This window comes from Cuculus canorus, chromosome 3 (genome assembly GCF_017976375.1).
Source record: "Cuculus canorus isolate bCucCan1 chromosome 3, bCucCan1.pri, whole genome shotgun sequence".
Lineage (NCBI taxonomy): Eukaryota > Metazoa > Chordata > Aves > Cuculiformes > Cuculidae > Cuculus > Cuculus canorus.
Window position 1 is genome coordinate 67,227,316 of NC_071403.1, and position 16,186 is coordinate 67,243,501.

Consider the following 16,186-nt stretch of genomic DNA (forward strand, 5'->3'; position numbering starts at 1 on the left):
CTGGAGTGCCTTTTTACACATGTGGGCTGGCAGTGAGCACGCTGGGTGCTGTCCTGGTGTGACCCCATCACCAGCCATGTGTGGAGGTCACCACTGCTGCCAGGTTCTGTGGGGTCAGGAGAACAAAGCTGAACCCCAAGCCATGGATCTCACCAATGGTGGCAGCCGTCAGCATGGACCCAGCAAGGCTGCAGCTCCCATGCCAAGGGGGGTCCTTGCATGCACCCTCTCCCACCCTGCCAGGCTGCTTTCCCCATAGACTGGTTTGGGGTGGAAGGGACTTAAAAGCCCATCCAGTTCCAACCCCCTGCCATGGGCAGGGACACCTCACCAGATCAGGTTGCTCCAAGCCCCATCCAACCTGGCCTTCAACACCTCCAGGGATGGGGCAGCCACCACTTCTCTGGGCAACGTGGGTCAGGGCCTCCCCACCCTCACAGGAAAACTTTTCTGCCTAAAATCTCATCTCAATCTCCTGTCTTTCAGTGGAAAACCCTCCCCCCTCATCCTATCCCTGTACTCCCTGATCAAGAGCCCCTCCCCAGCTTTCCTGGAGCCCCTTTCAGTACTGGGAGGCTGCTCTAAGGTCTGCCCGCAGCCTTCTGTTCTCCTGGCTGAACAACCCCAGTTCTCTCAGCCTATCCTCAGATGGGAGGTGCTCCAGTCCTCAGATCATCTCCAGGGCCTCCTCTGGACTCGCTCCAACAGATCCATGTCCTTCCTGTGCTGAGGACTCCAGAGCTGGACACAGTCCCATCTGCCAGGGACTCCCGACCCTGCCACCGGTGCAGCCGGGAGCTGGGACCTGGCGCTGGGGCCGCGCAGCCAGCACTGCGTCATGCAGCAACTCTCCTCCTCGCTGGTGGTTTCCCTCCAGGTTGTTGCTTGGCAGCAACGCAAGAGCGCGGTGCATCACAGGAGCATGGTGCATCAGGGATGCACTACGCAGCCCCACGCCTGCCCCAGCCCCGGCAAACAGGGGAGCGACGTGATTTACAGGGAGATGACTCAGCTCCGAGCAGGCTGCAGAGAGTGAGGGGCTGCGGCACCTGCACCTGCTTTTGGGGTGCTGTCTATGCCCCAGGGGTGCTGCCACGGGCCTCACATCCTCCAGCTCAGCACTTCCATGGGGACCTTGCTGTCCCCCTGCTGCAGAGCCAGCTGGGGACCCTGTAGAGCACCGTGCAGCCCCCTCCTCTAGCCGGCACCCACTGGATGCTGCCTGGCCATGGAAGGGCTGGGTGCCCAGCACAGCCCAGGTGCCAGCACTGCGCTTGACACCGTGCTGTACCATTCCTTTACATCCCATGTCAGCACTGCTGGGGCCCGGATAAAGCCGGTACTTGGCAGGGGAAGCTGGCAGGACCCATGTGCCAGCAGCTGGCGCAGCACCAGGGGCAAAGGGATGGATTTGGGGGGCTCACCTCTGCTGTGGCATTCCCACTGGGCCACATGGGCTCCATGGCACTGGCAGTGGTGACAGGAGCCGCATGTTTCCCCATGGGACTGGAAGGGAATGGAACTGGGGAAGGGTCTGGAGCCCAGGGGTTCTGCCGGTGTCTGAAGGCCTTGGGGCTGTTTAGTCAGGAGAAGAGAAGGCTGAGGGGAGACCTCATTGCTCTCTGCAGCTCCCGCGAAGGAGGTTGCAACCAGGTGAGGGTCAGTCTCTGCTCCCAAGGAAGAGGTGATGGGATGAGAGGAAATGGCCTCAAGTTGTGCCAGGGGAGGTTTACGTTGTATATTGGAAACAATTTCTGTACCAAAAGAGTAGTGAAACCCTAGCAGAGGCTGCCTAAGGCAGTGGTGGAGTCCCATCCCTGGAGGGATTAAAAAACTGTGTGGCTGTGGCACTTGGGGATGTGGTTCAGTTGGCACAGTGGGGCTGGGCTGACGGTTGGACTGGGTGAGCTTAGAGGTCTTTTCCAGCCTTAATGATTCCCTGATACTATGAAGCATGACCTCACTGCAAGGCCACCTGCATGGCTACAGGGCCATCCCAGCTCCAGCTGGGACAAGGTGCAGCGCCGCGGTTTGGCAAAGTGGGTGCCGGTGGCTGCAGCAACGGGAGCTCTGTGCTTCTACCCTGGACCAGCTCCGATGCATGGCAAGGTGCAGGTGCGGAGCTGCAGCTACAATCCTGGCATCATCCTTGGAGCTTTCCCAAACCTTCCTGCCCAGGGCTGCGCAGGGAGCAAGTCTCAGCCTGGTGCTGAGCCCCCGTGTGCCGCGGTGCCACTTCTCCCCGCTCAGCCCTAGCTTCCCAGCATGGTGCCAGTGGGTGCTGGGGCCGGGCACCGTAGCAGGGCTGGTGTGGGTTCGGTGTGGGGCTGGGGGCTGCCCTGCCCCACGCTGTGATGGGACTGGACCCGAGTAGGGACATATCCCAGTGGGGTCATGCCAGATCCCGGTGGGGCTGTGCCAGACCCCAGCAGGGCTGTGCCGTATCCCAGTAGGGTTGTGCTGGACCCCAGCAGGGATGTGCCAGCTGCGGCATTACTGCCCACAGCCACCCCATCCCAGGGAGCAGCAGGCAGGAATGCAGCTACGAGGCTGGTGGTTGTGGGGTTGGCAGCTGCAGTGCTGCCCTTTGCAGTGTAGGCAGTTGTGGGGCTGGTCGCTGTGGGGTTGGTGGCTGCAGTGCTGGCGGTTGCAGGGCTGGTGGCTGCGGAGCTGGCAGTTGTGGGGTTGGCAGCTGTGGGGGTGGTGGCTGTGGGATTGGCGTCTGTGGTGCTGGCAGTTGTAGGGCTGGCGTCTGTGTAGCTGGCAGTTGTGGGGCTGGTGGCTGTGGGATTGGCGTCTGTGGTACTGGGAGTTGTGGGGATGGTGGCTGCAGGGCTGGCAGTTGCGGGGCTGGCGGCTGCGGGGCCTGCGGCTGCAGCTGGCTGCCAGCGCTGTCTGGCTGCCAGCCGCATCCCCTCCCCGGCCTCTCCCTCGCCAGCCCCCCGCCGGCCTCTTCTCCATTCCCGGCTCCCCTCTCCGCGGCCTCTTCCTGCCTTGCCTGCTGCCGCTGGGATCTTGAGGGGCTCAGGTGAATGCAGCCCCGCTGCCGCTGCGAGACTCGCTGGGGTACACAGCCCTGGGCATGCATGCACGATCCGCATCCATGCTGCAGTGCTGCTGCGGGCTCTCCGAGTGGGAAGCGGGGCCCCCAGCACGCTGCAGGGCTGGGGCGGCTGCTGTGGCCTTGGGCTGGGGAGCAGGTTCATTTCCCTCGCCAGCGCGTGTCCCCCCCCCCGGTGCCTGGGGCTGGGGCTCGACGCTGGGGATGGGGGTGAGGGGTGGGCAGGGCGCACAGGGTCGTGGGTGCTGGTGGCTGCTGCATGGAGAAGGGTGCATGGGCCTCTGAAATGCCGGTGCAGTGAATCCAGCAGCTGCCTGCCTGCTCTGAGGGCACCCGGGCTTCTGCCCTTCTGTGTCCACAGGGCACTTGCATGGCTCCCTGCATGCCTGCTGTGCCATGCCAAGCCGGAGTTCTTTCCACTTGCCATGGTGCAGGAGCCCCCAGACCCAGATAAGAGGTCTGGGAAGCGGGCTGGTACCTCTGAGCCAACCATGGGGCAGTGGGGCTCATCCGGTGATGGTGCTCAGCCGCACGACAGCGTGTGCTCCACCAGAGCCCTGGCTTGGAGCTGCCAGTGCAGAGATGCCAGCACCACTCCTGCCTCTCCGGCCAGGTGCCTGGCACGCATAGCCGGCAATGCCAGCACTGACCCGGTGTGGAACCTTGCCCGCCGAGGCTACCTAGCTCCATGGTGTAACTGTCCTCTGTCTCTGGCTCGCAGGGGGAAGAGGAGTCCGAGGAGAACCAGAGCAAGGAGGAAAAGCAGGAGCTGGGCACGCCCATGAGGAAAGCTGGGCGGCCCGGGCGGAAGCGCAAGCATGCCCAGGTGAGCCAATGGGTGCCGGGGGTGGCAGGGTGTCCCCTACAGCTACGGCTCCCAGTGTGCTGTGGGCTGGCACCCTTCCCTGGCTAGTGGCCCTGGCAGAGCACCAGAGCGGCAGAGCAGCAGGAGGGGAACGCGTCCCCCTGCCAGTTCCTCCTGCTCGGTGGCAGCTGTGCTCCCCTGTGGCTTCTGTCAAGGCCCTGCCGTGTGTTTGCTGCCTATCTGGGGTTTGGCACCGCTGTCTGCCACTGCCACAAAGCCGGTCAGCTCTCCTCCAGCTGCCAGAGCCAGCTGGGAATGGGGAGCAGAGCCCACGGCTCTCCAGATGATGGTGCATGTCACCTCCAGGTGATGGTGCATGGCTCTAGAGGTGGTGGTGGATAGCACCTCTGGGTGATGGTGCCCAGTTCTTGCGCTTATGGAGCTCCCAGCGATGGTGCCTGGCTCTTGGGCTCCCAGACCCCCTGTCTCTTGGGTGATCTCCAGCTCCCTGGATAATGGTGCCCAGCTCTTGGGCTCATGAAGCTCCCGGCTCTCAGGTGATGGTGCCCAGCTTTCTGGGCAATGGTGACCAGCTCACAGAGCCCTTGGCTCCCTGGGCAGTAGTGTCGGTCTTTCAGGATTGCACCATGGGATGCAGAGCCTGCTCTTAAGCACGTGTGGTCAGCAAGCCACTGGCTGGAATCATACCCTGCTGCCAAAGCAAATGGAATGGCTGATCCTGGGGAGTGCTTTGTGGGGCCCTGGTGATGCTGCTAGCTGAGAGGCGGGCATAGGGGAGTGCAGTGCTGCCACCACTGCCATTCTCCTGGGAGAGGCTGCGGCATGGCAAGCAAGTGCTCAGGGCACTCAGGCACTCACAGAGGCAGTGGCTTGGCCTTCTCAAGCCGTGGTGCCAGCCGGGGAGCTGTGATGCCAGCCAGGGAGCCCTGGTGCTGGCCAGGGAACCCTGATATACCATGGTGCCAACTGGGTAGCATGGGCAGTGCTCCCGGGCACAGAGCTGAGTGGTACCAGGGTGCATTTGCTTCGCAAAGCCTTTTTGCAGAGGTTTCCAGTTGCAGAAGGGGTTAATCCTGTTCTTGGACGTGACCAAATCCATGCTGCCTGTGCCGATCTACACAGATCCGTGTCCAGATCCATGCTGTCTGTCCCAATCCATGCTGTCACACAGCAGTGGGGCCGGGGAAGCCGGGATGGCATTGTTGGGGATGCAGTGGGGTGCAGTGGGGCTCAGTGGGGTGCAGGGCTGGGAGCTGGTGGGAAGCGGGCGGCAAGGCTCTGCGTGCCTGCTGGAAATCCGGCGGGACGGGAGGTACGTGCTGGGGTGGGGGGAGCTGCTTCGGTGGAAGAACAATGCTGGCACAGGAACAACTGGGGAAAGAAAGTCGTCAGGAACAGCCGGAGCCTGGGAACCAGGAGGTGTGTGGCTCTCGGAGCAGGCGGCCCTGGGAGCCCGATCGAGCATGGTGGGTCTGGAGCAGGGTGTGTGGTTGGCAGTGGTGCCACGGCACTGGGCACCACGTGGTGCAAAAAGAGTGCAAAAGAGCCGGCAGTGAGTTCCCGTCCCATGTGTGCTTGCTGCGTGCTCCATGCGCTGCACCTGCCCCATGCCCGGTGCCGGCCCAGCCAGTGGTTCCCACTGCCAAGCAAGCAGAGCTGGCAAGCCCCATGGCACCGTGGGCACTGCCAGGAGGCTGGGAAAGCCCTGGCCGGAGCAAGCTGCTAAAAATATCCTCCCTGCTGGAGAGCCCTGCGGTACTGACATTGGCAGCAGCGGCCCTGACCGGGGCACTGGACTGGGGTGGGATGGAGGGAGATGGCAATGCCTGCTGCAGGCAGTGGTGCTGGGTGTCACAGGGTACCGGGGAGTCGTGCCATGGCATGCCAAGCTGTGCTGTGCTGTACTGTCCCATGCCGTGCCAAAGCATGCCTTAGCTCCACGACCAGTGTGGGACCAGGGCTGAGCGGCATGATGTCCCTTTGCCAGTGCCGCTGCAGCTGGGTGGAGGGGAACAGCCGGGGAGGCTGCCCCATTCTTCCCACTAGCAAAGGGGGTGCAGCTGTGTAGCCCTTCCATCCATGTCCCCCCACCTGGCAGCTCCCCAGGCTCGGAGCTGCCAACCAGTGCTCCAGCACCAGTCTCAGCACGAGGCTACCCAAGGGCCATTGGAGTTGTCCCACAGCCCTGGTGTTGGCATTGTCCCCGGCACAGCCAGCCCCCCACCCCATGGCCAAGGCATCCCCCCAGCAGCAAGCAGGGCCAGCATGGGGCTGGCCATCCCGGCGGGCTCCCGGCGAAGGAGCGTCCTTGGCGAGGGTCCAGCGGATGGGAAGGGAGCGGGAGAAAGGCACTGCTTGTTCCCAGGCCCGGCCAGTGCAGAGGAAGCGGGTGGGTGGGCAGGAAGGCAAAGCCGCCACCGGACCCTCCTCAGGGATGGGGATGGGCACCAGGGCAGGACCATGGGTGGGTCCTGAGTCCCACTTCCCCTCCAATGGGTCCCCCCTTCCCACAGATGGGTCCTGGGCTCCCCTTACCCTCTGATGGGTCCACCCTTCCCCAGGGGCAGGTCCTGGTCACCCCTGCTCCTACAGCTCACTGGCACAAGAATGGTGGCCAAGCAGCAGCACCGGGACATGCTGGTGGCTCAGGGTGCCCAGTGAGATGGCGTCTGGTCCCCATCCAGGTAGGGAAGCAGCAGCAGGGCTGGAGCCAAGGTGCCATGATTTGCACTGGAGATGGGTTCTGGATGCGTGCTGGGCCAAGGCGTGACAGATAGGCTGCACATGTCTGTCCTGGCAGCCTGTTGTGCCAGGGACTGCGGTGCCCATCCCATCCTGGAATTAAACTCCCACATGCACCCATCCCACCATGATGCACAAGGACCTGCTTGCCTGTCACTGCTTCCTGCATCATCTGGCAGCACCACAGGGCGCAGGGAGTCCCCTGCAACCACATTGAGCCCTCACAGCTGCTCTGAGCCCGTGCAGCCACAATGAGCCCCCTACAAATGCATTGAGCCCCTGCACCTGTGCCAAGTACCCCAAAGCCACACCGAGGCCCTCGCAGCCGCATTGAGGTGCCCTGGAGGTGGGATTGGGGCTGGAGGCTGCACTAGCTGCGCTCTGCCCTGGCACTGCGTTGCAGGGATGGCAGAGGCATCTCTCAAGGAGGTTGGCTGCTGCTGGGGTATGCTGGGACGGGAGGGATGGAGTTGGAAGCCATGAACTTCCCGTGAGTAGTGTGGGATGGACCCCAGCTTGTGCGTCTGGCTACAGCCCTGGCAGGGAGCTCTGGGGTGCAGGGTGGGGCACAGCTCACAAGCCTCACGTAGGTGTGAATCATAGAATCATGGAATAGTTTGGGGTGGGAAGGGACCTCAAAGCCCATCCAGTTCCACTCCCCTGCCATGGGCAGGGACACCTCCCACTGGATCAGGTTGATCCAAGTCCCATCCAGCCTGGCCCTGAACACCTCCAGGGATGGGGCAGCCACCACTTCTCTGGGCAACCTGGGCCAGGGCCTCACCACCCTCACAGGAAAACATTTCTTCCTAAGATCTCATCTCAATCTCCCCTCTTTCAGCAGAAAACCCTTCCCTCTCATCCTATCCCTGCACTCCCTGATCAAGAGCCCCTCCCCAGCTTTCCTGGAGCCCCTTTCAGTACTGGAGGCTGCTCTAAGGTCTCCCCAGAGCCTTCTCTTCTCCAGGCTCAACAACCCCAGCTCTCTGCCTGTCCTCATACAGGAGGTGCTCCAGCCCTCAGGTCATCTGTACAGCCTTCTCTGGACTCGCTCCAACAGATCCATGTCCTTCCTGTGCTGAGGACTCCAGAGCTGGACACAGAGCTCCAGGTGGGATCTCACCAGAGCAGAGGGGCAGAATCTCCTCCCTGGCCCTGCTGGTCCCCCTGCTTTGGATGCAGCCCAGGGCACCATTTGGCTTTCTGGTCTGCCTAACTTTTCTGCCTAAGATCTCATCTCGATCTCTCTTTCAGCTGAAAACCATTTTCCCTCATCCTATCCCTGCACTCCCTGATCAAGAGCCCCTCCCCAGCTTTCCTGGAGCCCCGTTTGGGAGGGGCTCTAAGGTCTGCCTGCAGCCTTCTCTTCTACAGGCTGGACAACCCCAGCTTTCTCAGTCTGCCCTCATATAGGAGGTGCTCCAGAGCCCTTTGCTCAAAATCTCCCTCTGTCCCTGTTGCCCCAAGTTGTCCCATCCCCTTCTAAGCCAGCTCCAGCACTTCTGTCAGTTCCTCATGCCCTGAGCTGGGGCAGATGGGATGCAGGGACGTTTGGGGGTGCAGGCAGACCGTGCATTGTACAGAGCTGATCCAAGGCCTGAGCACAGACTCAACAGCACTGGCAGCTCCCTCCCCTCCACCAGCCGGGGACTTGGCTCTCTGGCACTCCTCTTGCTGATGGTGCCGGCTCCAGGGCTGCATCCAGGCACCGTGGCATCCCACCACCTGTCACAGTACTGCAGTCGGCATCCAGGGCTACAACGTCCATCAACCAGGCATGAAAACGTTTGTCCATCAGCCTCCATCCCTCCATGCTTGTGGCAAGGAGTTCCAGCGTGGCAGCCTAGCATGACACAAGTCTTATGAGGAGCAGCTGAGGGCCCTGGAGCTGTTTAGTCTGGAGAAGAGGCTGAGGGGAGACCTCATTGCTCTCTGCAGCTCGTGGAAAGGAGGTCATGGTGAGGTGGGTGCTGGTCTCTTCTCCCAAGAAACAAGGGATGCGGTGAGAAGACGTGGCCTCAAATTGCACCAGGGAAGGTTTAGATTGGGTATTGAGAACAATTCCTTCATCAGAAGGGTTGTCCAGCATTGGAAAAGGCTGCCCAGGGCAGTGGTGGAGTCTGCATCTCTGGAAGGATTAAAAAACACTGTGGCACTTGGGGACATGGGTTGGTCAGCATGGTGGGGGTTGGTCTGGTGGTTGGACTGGATGAACTGAGAGATCTTTTCCAACCTTAATGATTCCATGATTCTTTGGCACCTCCACCCTCCTGGTGGCAGCAGTGTCTGCTTGGTTGAGCCATGCCCTCCTGGGGAAGCAGGATTTGCCACCTACCTGAGCCAGGAAGCCTGGCATGAGGAGAGGCTGCCAGGCACGTGGCAGTGGCTCATGGGTGCACAGCAGCCCCCCCTGCAGTTTGGGCACATCCCCTGCAGGAGTGACCTCAGGTGGGAGCAGGACCAGCCCGGCTCCAAGCCTGGAGCAATGGGAGGGTGTTCGGAAATGCTTCCCTGTATCCCATGAGCAACCAGGCATTGCATTAGCATGGCCATAGTCCCTCACTGGCATGGCCAGACACCCCACCCCTGCCCCCCATCACCCTCTGGTTGACAGCAGCTGGACATGAGCCAGCAGTGGCCCAGGTGGCCAAGAAGGCTAACAGCATCCTGGCTTGGATCAGCCATGGTGTAGCCAGCAGGAGCAGGAAAGGGATTGTCCCCCTACACTCGGTGCTGGTGAGGCAACACCTCAAATCCTGGGTTCAGTTTTGGGCCCCTCACTCCAAGAAAGACCTTGAGGGGATGGAGAACGTCCAGAGAAGGGGAACGGAGCTGGGGAAGGGTCTGGAGCGCAGGAGTTCTGGGAACAGCTGAGGGCCCTGGGGCTGTTTAGCCTGGAGAAGGCTGAGGGGAGACTTCATTGCTCTCTGCAGCTCCTGGAAAGGAGGTTGGAGGCAGGCAGGTGTCAGTCTCTTCTCCCAAGGGATAGGAGAAAAGGGAATGGCCTCAAGTTGCACCAGGGAAGGTTTAGATTGGATATTAGAAAATATTCCTTTACTGAAAGAGTGGTGAAGCCCTGGCACAGGCTGCCCAGGTTGGTGGTGGAGTCCGCATTCCTGGAGGGGTTTAAAAGCCGGGTAGATGAGGTGCTCAGGGATGTGGTTTAGTAGTGGACTGGTATGGTTGGACTTGATTTCAAAGATCTTTTCCAACCAAGCCATTCTATGATTCCATGTTTCTCCTGCCTTTCCAGCCCTTTCCCCACAGTGGGGTGGCTGGTTCCCTCCTTCTTGGCTCCGTTTAGCACAGCAGCCCCCGGCCCCCGCACGCCAGGGCTGGGGCCAGCGAGGAGCGAGCAAGCGCGCGGAGGAAGTGACTCTGCCAGCGAGCCGCAGCGGCTGGGACGAGCAGGAAGCGTGCGGGGCAGTGGCCACCAGCGCAGGCAGGAGGCAGCCGGACGGGGGTCTGTGGGCCAGCTGGAAGGGATGCATCGCGGTAAGCGGCACATGTGGTGGGAGCGAATGTGGGGAGCCCTGGGGAGCAAAGCCTCCTCCGGCACCTGCCATTTCCGCCTCCGAGATGCTGCCCCACACCTCGGCCTCAGCATCCCAGGGCAGGGGAGGGTGGGCAGCACTGTGGGCACCCCAGCAGCACCAAGGGCACCCAGCGGCATTGCAGGCACCCCCGAAGCGCTGCGAGCACCCCAGCTTACGCCAGGCCTAGCTGGCAGCTCGGTGTTTGCTCGCTGGCAGCTTGCCCACTGTATGGTGCATCCTGGGATGTGTAGTTTGCTGGGAACAGGCAGGAGGGTCCTTGCAGATGAATCCCCTTCTGTGCCCCCCGGCACCGTGCTGGCCCCACACCGCTGGCCCCAGCTCTCCTGCATCATGGGGAGCCAAGAAGGGCAGAGGTGGGACTAGTGACGGTGCAGTGAGGTGCCGGTGCGTTGTCTCTGCCTACAGTGTGGCTGCATTTCCTGGCATCGCTGCAGCAAAACAGAGGGGCCCCTACTCCAGCACAGGCAGGACAACAGGCAGGGCTTGCATTCCCTCCACATGCACACCAGCAAGCTGGCAATGACTCTATTGTGGGTCCTGGGGATTGGACAGGGATGGGGAGCTGGGGTGCACGAGCTTGCAGAGGCAAGCACAGAGCTCAGGGGTACCCAAGCTCAGAGAGTGAGCACAGGACTCGGGTGCATAAGCTCAGGGGTGAGCACGGGGTTCAGGGTTACACAAGCTCAGAGGGTAAGCACAGGGTTCAGGGGTGCACAAGCTTAGAGGGTGAGCACAGGGCTCTGGGGCGTGGGGCAGTGGCACACACAGAGCCTTCTCTGCAGCAGCAGCACTGTGTGTCCAGCACCGGCTGTTGCAGTGACGCAGTAGCGACGCAGCAGCACTTTCACTGCTTCCCCACGGAAACCACTGAGCCAGGCTGCGCATCTCGCTCTGACTCCACTCCCGCTTCCACCTCTGCTGTGCCATGCTGTGGCCATGTTGTGTCGTGTCATGGGGCTGGCATGATGGCACAGGACCAGTGATGCCAGCTGTGACCTCGCTCACCCACTCGGCACTACCGTCTCCCACGCTGGCGTCAGTGCCGTCTGGCATGCGGGCACATGCTGAAACAGCTTGTCCATGTGTCCCCGTCCTGAGGATGCCATGGTAGCGTGTCCCAGTCCTGACATCCCGTGGTATTGTGCTGTGGGTGTGACATTGCCATGGCAGCGTGTCCTTGTCATGAAGGTGTCTTAGCAGCGTGTCCAATTCCCAATAATGTCACATCTGTATGTCCAGATCCTGCAGGTGCCGTGGTATTGTGTGGTGGTCCTCATGGTGTCACGAAAGTGTGTGCTCGTCCCAAGGGCACCATGGCCGCTAGTCCGGGTCCTCAGGGTGCCGTGGCCTTGTGTCCTGCTCCTGAGGGTGCCATGGCCTTGTGTCCTGCTCCCAGGAGTGCCATGGCCTTGTGTTCCCCTCCTGAGGTGCCGTGGCCATGTGTCCTGGTCCTGTGGGTGCTGTTGTAGCCCTGACCCAGGGCACCCTGGGATCCCTGAGATGCAGGAAGTGGAACTTGATCTTTTCAGGATAATGCACATTTTTCCCCAGACTGTCACTGCATGGTGGAGCCGTGTCCCTCGGGGTGTTGGCTATGGTCCTGGAGAAACCCATCCTGCTGCGTCGTCTGTGGTGGGACATGGGGTCAGGGCAGGGGGACAGGGACTGGATGGGTCTTGTTGCACCAAGGTGGTGCCAAGGGCTCCTGCCATGGGTCCTGGTGGTGGTGGGCACATGTTGGGACAGGAGTGGGGCCGTGTCCCCCTCACCAGCACACATCTCAGCTCCTTTCCCTCTCCTCAGCAGGTGGAAAGCAGTGACACTCCCAAAGACATCGCGGCCGCCCCAAAGTGCCCCCCATCCTGCCCAGAGGCCAGCCCTGCCGAGCCACTGCCCAACGGAGACGTGGAAGGGGACGGTGCCCAGTGGAAGGGTGCAGAGGAGGGTGGCGGGAGTCCCAAGGGTGGGCGCCCCGAGGAGGACGAGACGGAGAGCCTGCCGGACGGCGAGACGGGCCGGGCGCTGGAGAACGGCCGCTGCACCCCCAAGGAGGGCCTGGACGCCCCGGCCGATGAGGGTGAGCTGGCCCCTTCCGACCCCCAGAAGAAACGCGGGAGGAGGAAACTCCTGGAAGCCACAGAGAAAAGTAAGACCTTAGCGTTGAGGGCTCTCCCTGTTACGGAGCTGCGGCTCTGCGCCCCTCGGGGACCCCTGGCCCCACCACCCTGCCCGGCATGCCGTCCCCGAGGTTCCTGGCTCCATGGCTCACGGGCTGCCGGAGGAGGAGGAGGAATGGCCAAGCTCCTCCGTACCACTACGTGGGATTTGGGGTGGGAGCAGCCTGTCAGAGCAGGAGACATCCCTCACGTGCTCATCCCATCTTGCAGAGGCAGAGGGGACATCAGTCCTCACCCTGCTGGTGCAGCCTGTGCCATTGCCCCACGGAACAGGCATGCCACGTGGGATTCTGCTCTGGAGCATGCCTGCTGTCACCAGTGCTTGTGCCGCTTTGCATGGCAGCCCTGCATGTGCCGGGGGCAGAGTGGGCAGTGTGTGCATGGTGCTGGCTCCAGTGCCAGTGCTGCTCCGGGTCGGCCCTGGGCACCAGTGCATGCTGGGAAGCGCTTGGCTGGGATGCAGCTCAGCAGAAAAGGTCCTGGTAGCCACCAAGCTAAGTGTTACAAGCAGTGGGCCCTTGGGCAGTGGAGGTGGATGGCATCCTGGGATGCATCAGGAGTGTTGTCTGCTGGCTGAGGACACACATTCTGGAGTGCTGGGTCGAGGGCTGGGCTCTCCAGTATGAGAGGGATGTGGATGGACTGGATAGAGTCCAACCAGGGGCCACCAAGGTGGTGGGGCGTCCCTGCTGGGAGGAAAGGCTGAGGAGCTGGGAGTGCTCAGCCTGGAGCAGAAAGGGCTCAGCAAGGTTGAATCCCTGTGTGTGAACACCTGCAGGGCACCAGGAGGATGAGGACGAGCAAGGGAGGGATGGAATGGAGCTAGGAGAGGCAGAGCTTTGGTGGCAAGGGATGAGGAAAGACCAGGATGCAGACAAGCGCTGCAGATGCTGCTGCAGTCACGAGGCACAGCGCTGGCAGCCGCGGGAGCGCAGATGCCGTAGCTGGCAGCGCAGAACAGCCGCCTGAGCTGGGCATGCCCTGGTGCAGCCCTGGTGCCAAGGTGCCTGTGGCAGGCAAGAGGAGCTGGGCCAGATGGGTGCACCCATGCATTCAGAGCAGCCCTGATGCAGGATGAGCAGCATGGTGCAGGATGGAGACAGACCTGGGGTATCGTGCCACTAGCACTGTGCACCACAGGGCACTGGGTGCAGGGACCGGCAGGAACATTCATGAGCATTGGTGCCATCAACATGGGTGCCATGAGGTCAGGTTCCACCTCCCAGCTTCTGCAGCAGCTGCCTGCATCCTTCCCGGCAGGCGCTTTTTCCAGTGGCTCTTCCCTGCCCTTCCTGCTTCTCCAGTGCTTTTTTGCAAGCGCAGCCAATGTCTGCAGCCAAGTACTGCCTGCCCAGCATTACTCCAGGCTCTTAGTTTACTGATGATGGTGTTAAAGCAGTGCTGGGTGGTTCCCAGAACCGTTGCAGCCACTGGAGCTCACTCCCTGCCTGCTGTCACCCAGGAGCCATTTCCAGTGCTTTGTCCATGTCTGTGCTAAGGTTGGCAGCAGCAGTGGCATCAGCACCTTCTGCAACGTTCCTGTTCCTTGGTCCTTCAGCTCCTGCTGCCTCATGCGCTCATGCTGCCTCTGCCCCCTCCCTGGAGGTGTTTAAGGCCAGATTGGATGGGGCTTTGAGCAACCAGATCCAGTGGGAGGTGTCCCTGCCCATGGCAGGGGGATTGGAAATGGATAGGCTTTGAGGTCTCTTCCAACCCAAACCATTCCATGATTCCATTATTCTATGCCCAGCTGGCTCAAGGGCTCTCCGAAGCATCCGGCATCCTGCATCCATCACAGGTTCCTCCTCACATGGTGGCTTTTTGCCTTCACAAAGGTTTGCACCCCCAGACTCTGTTGGGGTGCATGGAGGTTTACAACCCCAGACCCTGCTGATGTTTATGGAGGTTTGCACCCCCAGACCCTGTCAGGGTTCATGGAGGTTTTCACCACAGACCTCTTGGAGTGCATGGATGTTGCAAAGGGTTTGCACTCCCACTCTCTTGGGCTTTGCAGAGGTTTGCGCTCCCAAACCCTGTTGGGGTTTGTGGAGGTTTGGACCCCCAGAACCTCCTAGGGTACATGGAGGTTTGCAATCCAAGACCTTATAGGGGTGCATGGAGGTTTGCACCCCTAGACCCTGTTGGGATGTGTGGAAGCCTGCACCCCCCCAGACCCTGTTCTCCCCATGGCACCGTGCTGCCCCCCAGCTCATGGCTCCTCTGTGTTTTCCATGCAGGCAAGGAAGAGAAGGAGGAAAACAACTTCGACACCCTGAAAATGGAGGCAAGTATGGTCGGGGCTGTGCCAGGGCACCTGTAGGAGATGCAGCCCCCAGTGCTCCCCACACAAGCGGCACCCTGACTCCTTCAGCGCTGGGAGCTGCAGGGCTGGGGTTCCCAATGGGATGGGGCTTCTGCATCCCAACATGGCCAGTGCTACCCAGGGTGGTGTCCATGGCAGTGCCCATGGTGGTGCCCATCGTGGTGTCTATCATGTTGTCCATCGAGTGGTGCCATTGGTGGTGCCCATGGTAGTGCCCTGGTGTAGCCAGGTCCTGGTGCAGATGTAGGACAGAGCGTGTGCATCCATGTGTGTATGTCTGTGCACGTGTGTGCATGCATGTGTACGTGTGTGTGCATATCTGTGCATGTGTGTGTGAATGTGTGTGCATGTGTGTGCATGTGTGCACACCTGTGCATGTGTGTACACTGTGTCTGTTTGTGTGTGCACACATGTGCACGCTTATGCTTGTGTGTGTGCACACATATGTGCGTGTGTGTGCCCACATGTGCGCGTGTGTGCGCCCATGTCTGTTTACCTCCCGTGTCCCCACCTCCCCCTGTCTCCACCCCTGCCCCACATCCCTGCCCCATCCCCGCTTCTGCAGCCTCAGCCCGTGTCTCTCTCTGCGGCACAGGGCTCCCGCGGGCGGCTGCGTGGTGGCCTGGGCTGGGAGTCGAGCCTGCGGCAGCGCCCAATGCAGCGGCACACCTTCCAGGCTGGGGACCCATACTACATCAGCAAGAGGAAGCGGGACGAGTGGCTGGCCCGCTGGAAACGCGAGGTAAGCAGCCGGATCGGTGGGAGCAGGAGGCACCACGGTGATGCCAGGATAGGGTGGGATGTGTGACACCACGTGGTCTGAGCACACAAAGCCCCGAGGCGTCCAGCCATTGCTCAGGTCCCTGTGGCCAATTCTGGCATTGCCAATTCAGGCATCACCAATTTCATCATTGCTAATTCCGGCATTGCCAATTCCGGCATCGCCAATTCCGGCATCGCTAATTCTGACATCACCAGTTCCAGCATCACTAATTCTGACATCACTAATTCCAACATTGCCAATTCTGGCATTGCTAATTCTGACATGACCAATTCTGGCATCACTCATGGTAGCAGGCAGAGCTCCGGCACAACACAACACAACACTCTGCCGGATGCTGGCAGTGCCAGAGTAACCAGCTGCACAAGGAATAGGGGTTCAGGTGGGTGGCCTTTGCTGCGAGGCATCCTGGCTTGTGCCATGCCAAGGGGCTGGGTGCTCCTGGTGAGTCTGCAGTGGTGTCACTACTGTGCCTGCATCCTGGTTCCGTGCCGTGAGGCTGGGTGCTCCCAGTGAGGCTGCGGTGGTGCTGCTGCCATGCCTGCATCCTGGTTCTGTGCCAGAGCCAGGGCCAACAGCTTTGCTTTTCCCACCCCGGTGCCCGATGCACACAGCCATGGTGCGGGCTGCCTGCTGGTGCAGGCAGCCATTCCATCTTCCCTGGAATGTGCCAAGGGATGCGCTGCTCCTGCTGGTTTCCCACAGAACCAGTGTGTGCC

General features: G+C 61.2%; 1 protein-coding gene across 8 annotated transcripts in view; it reads left to right on the forward strand.

Annotated features, from left to right (window-relative positions):
• The window catches only part of DNMT3A (DNA methyltransferase 3 alpha), a 44,496-nt gene that overhangs the window by 11,977 nt on the left and 16,333 nt on the right, over window positions 1-16,186 (forward strand). For 4 of the 8 annotated variants that reach the window (XM_054061659.1, XM_054061661.1, XM_054061662.1 and 1 more), the window contains exons 3-6: window positions 3,783-3,887; window positions 11,990-12,332; window positions 14,601-14,647; window positions 15,282-15,428. In XM_054061659.1, coding sequence (XP_053917634.1) covers window positions 3,783-3,887; window positions 11,990-12,332; window positions 14,601-14,647; window positions 15,282-15,428 — 642 coding nt within the window. Of the gene's footprint in view, window positions 1-3,782; window positions 3,888-9,984; window positions 10,125-11,989; window positions 12,333-14,600; window positions 14,648-15,281; window positions 15,429-16,186 lie in introns of those variants that run through there. The other 4 variants (XM_054061665.1, XM_054061664.1, XM_054061666.1 and 1 more) reach the window with 4 other exon arrangements.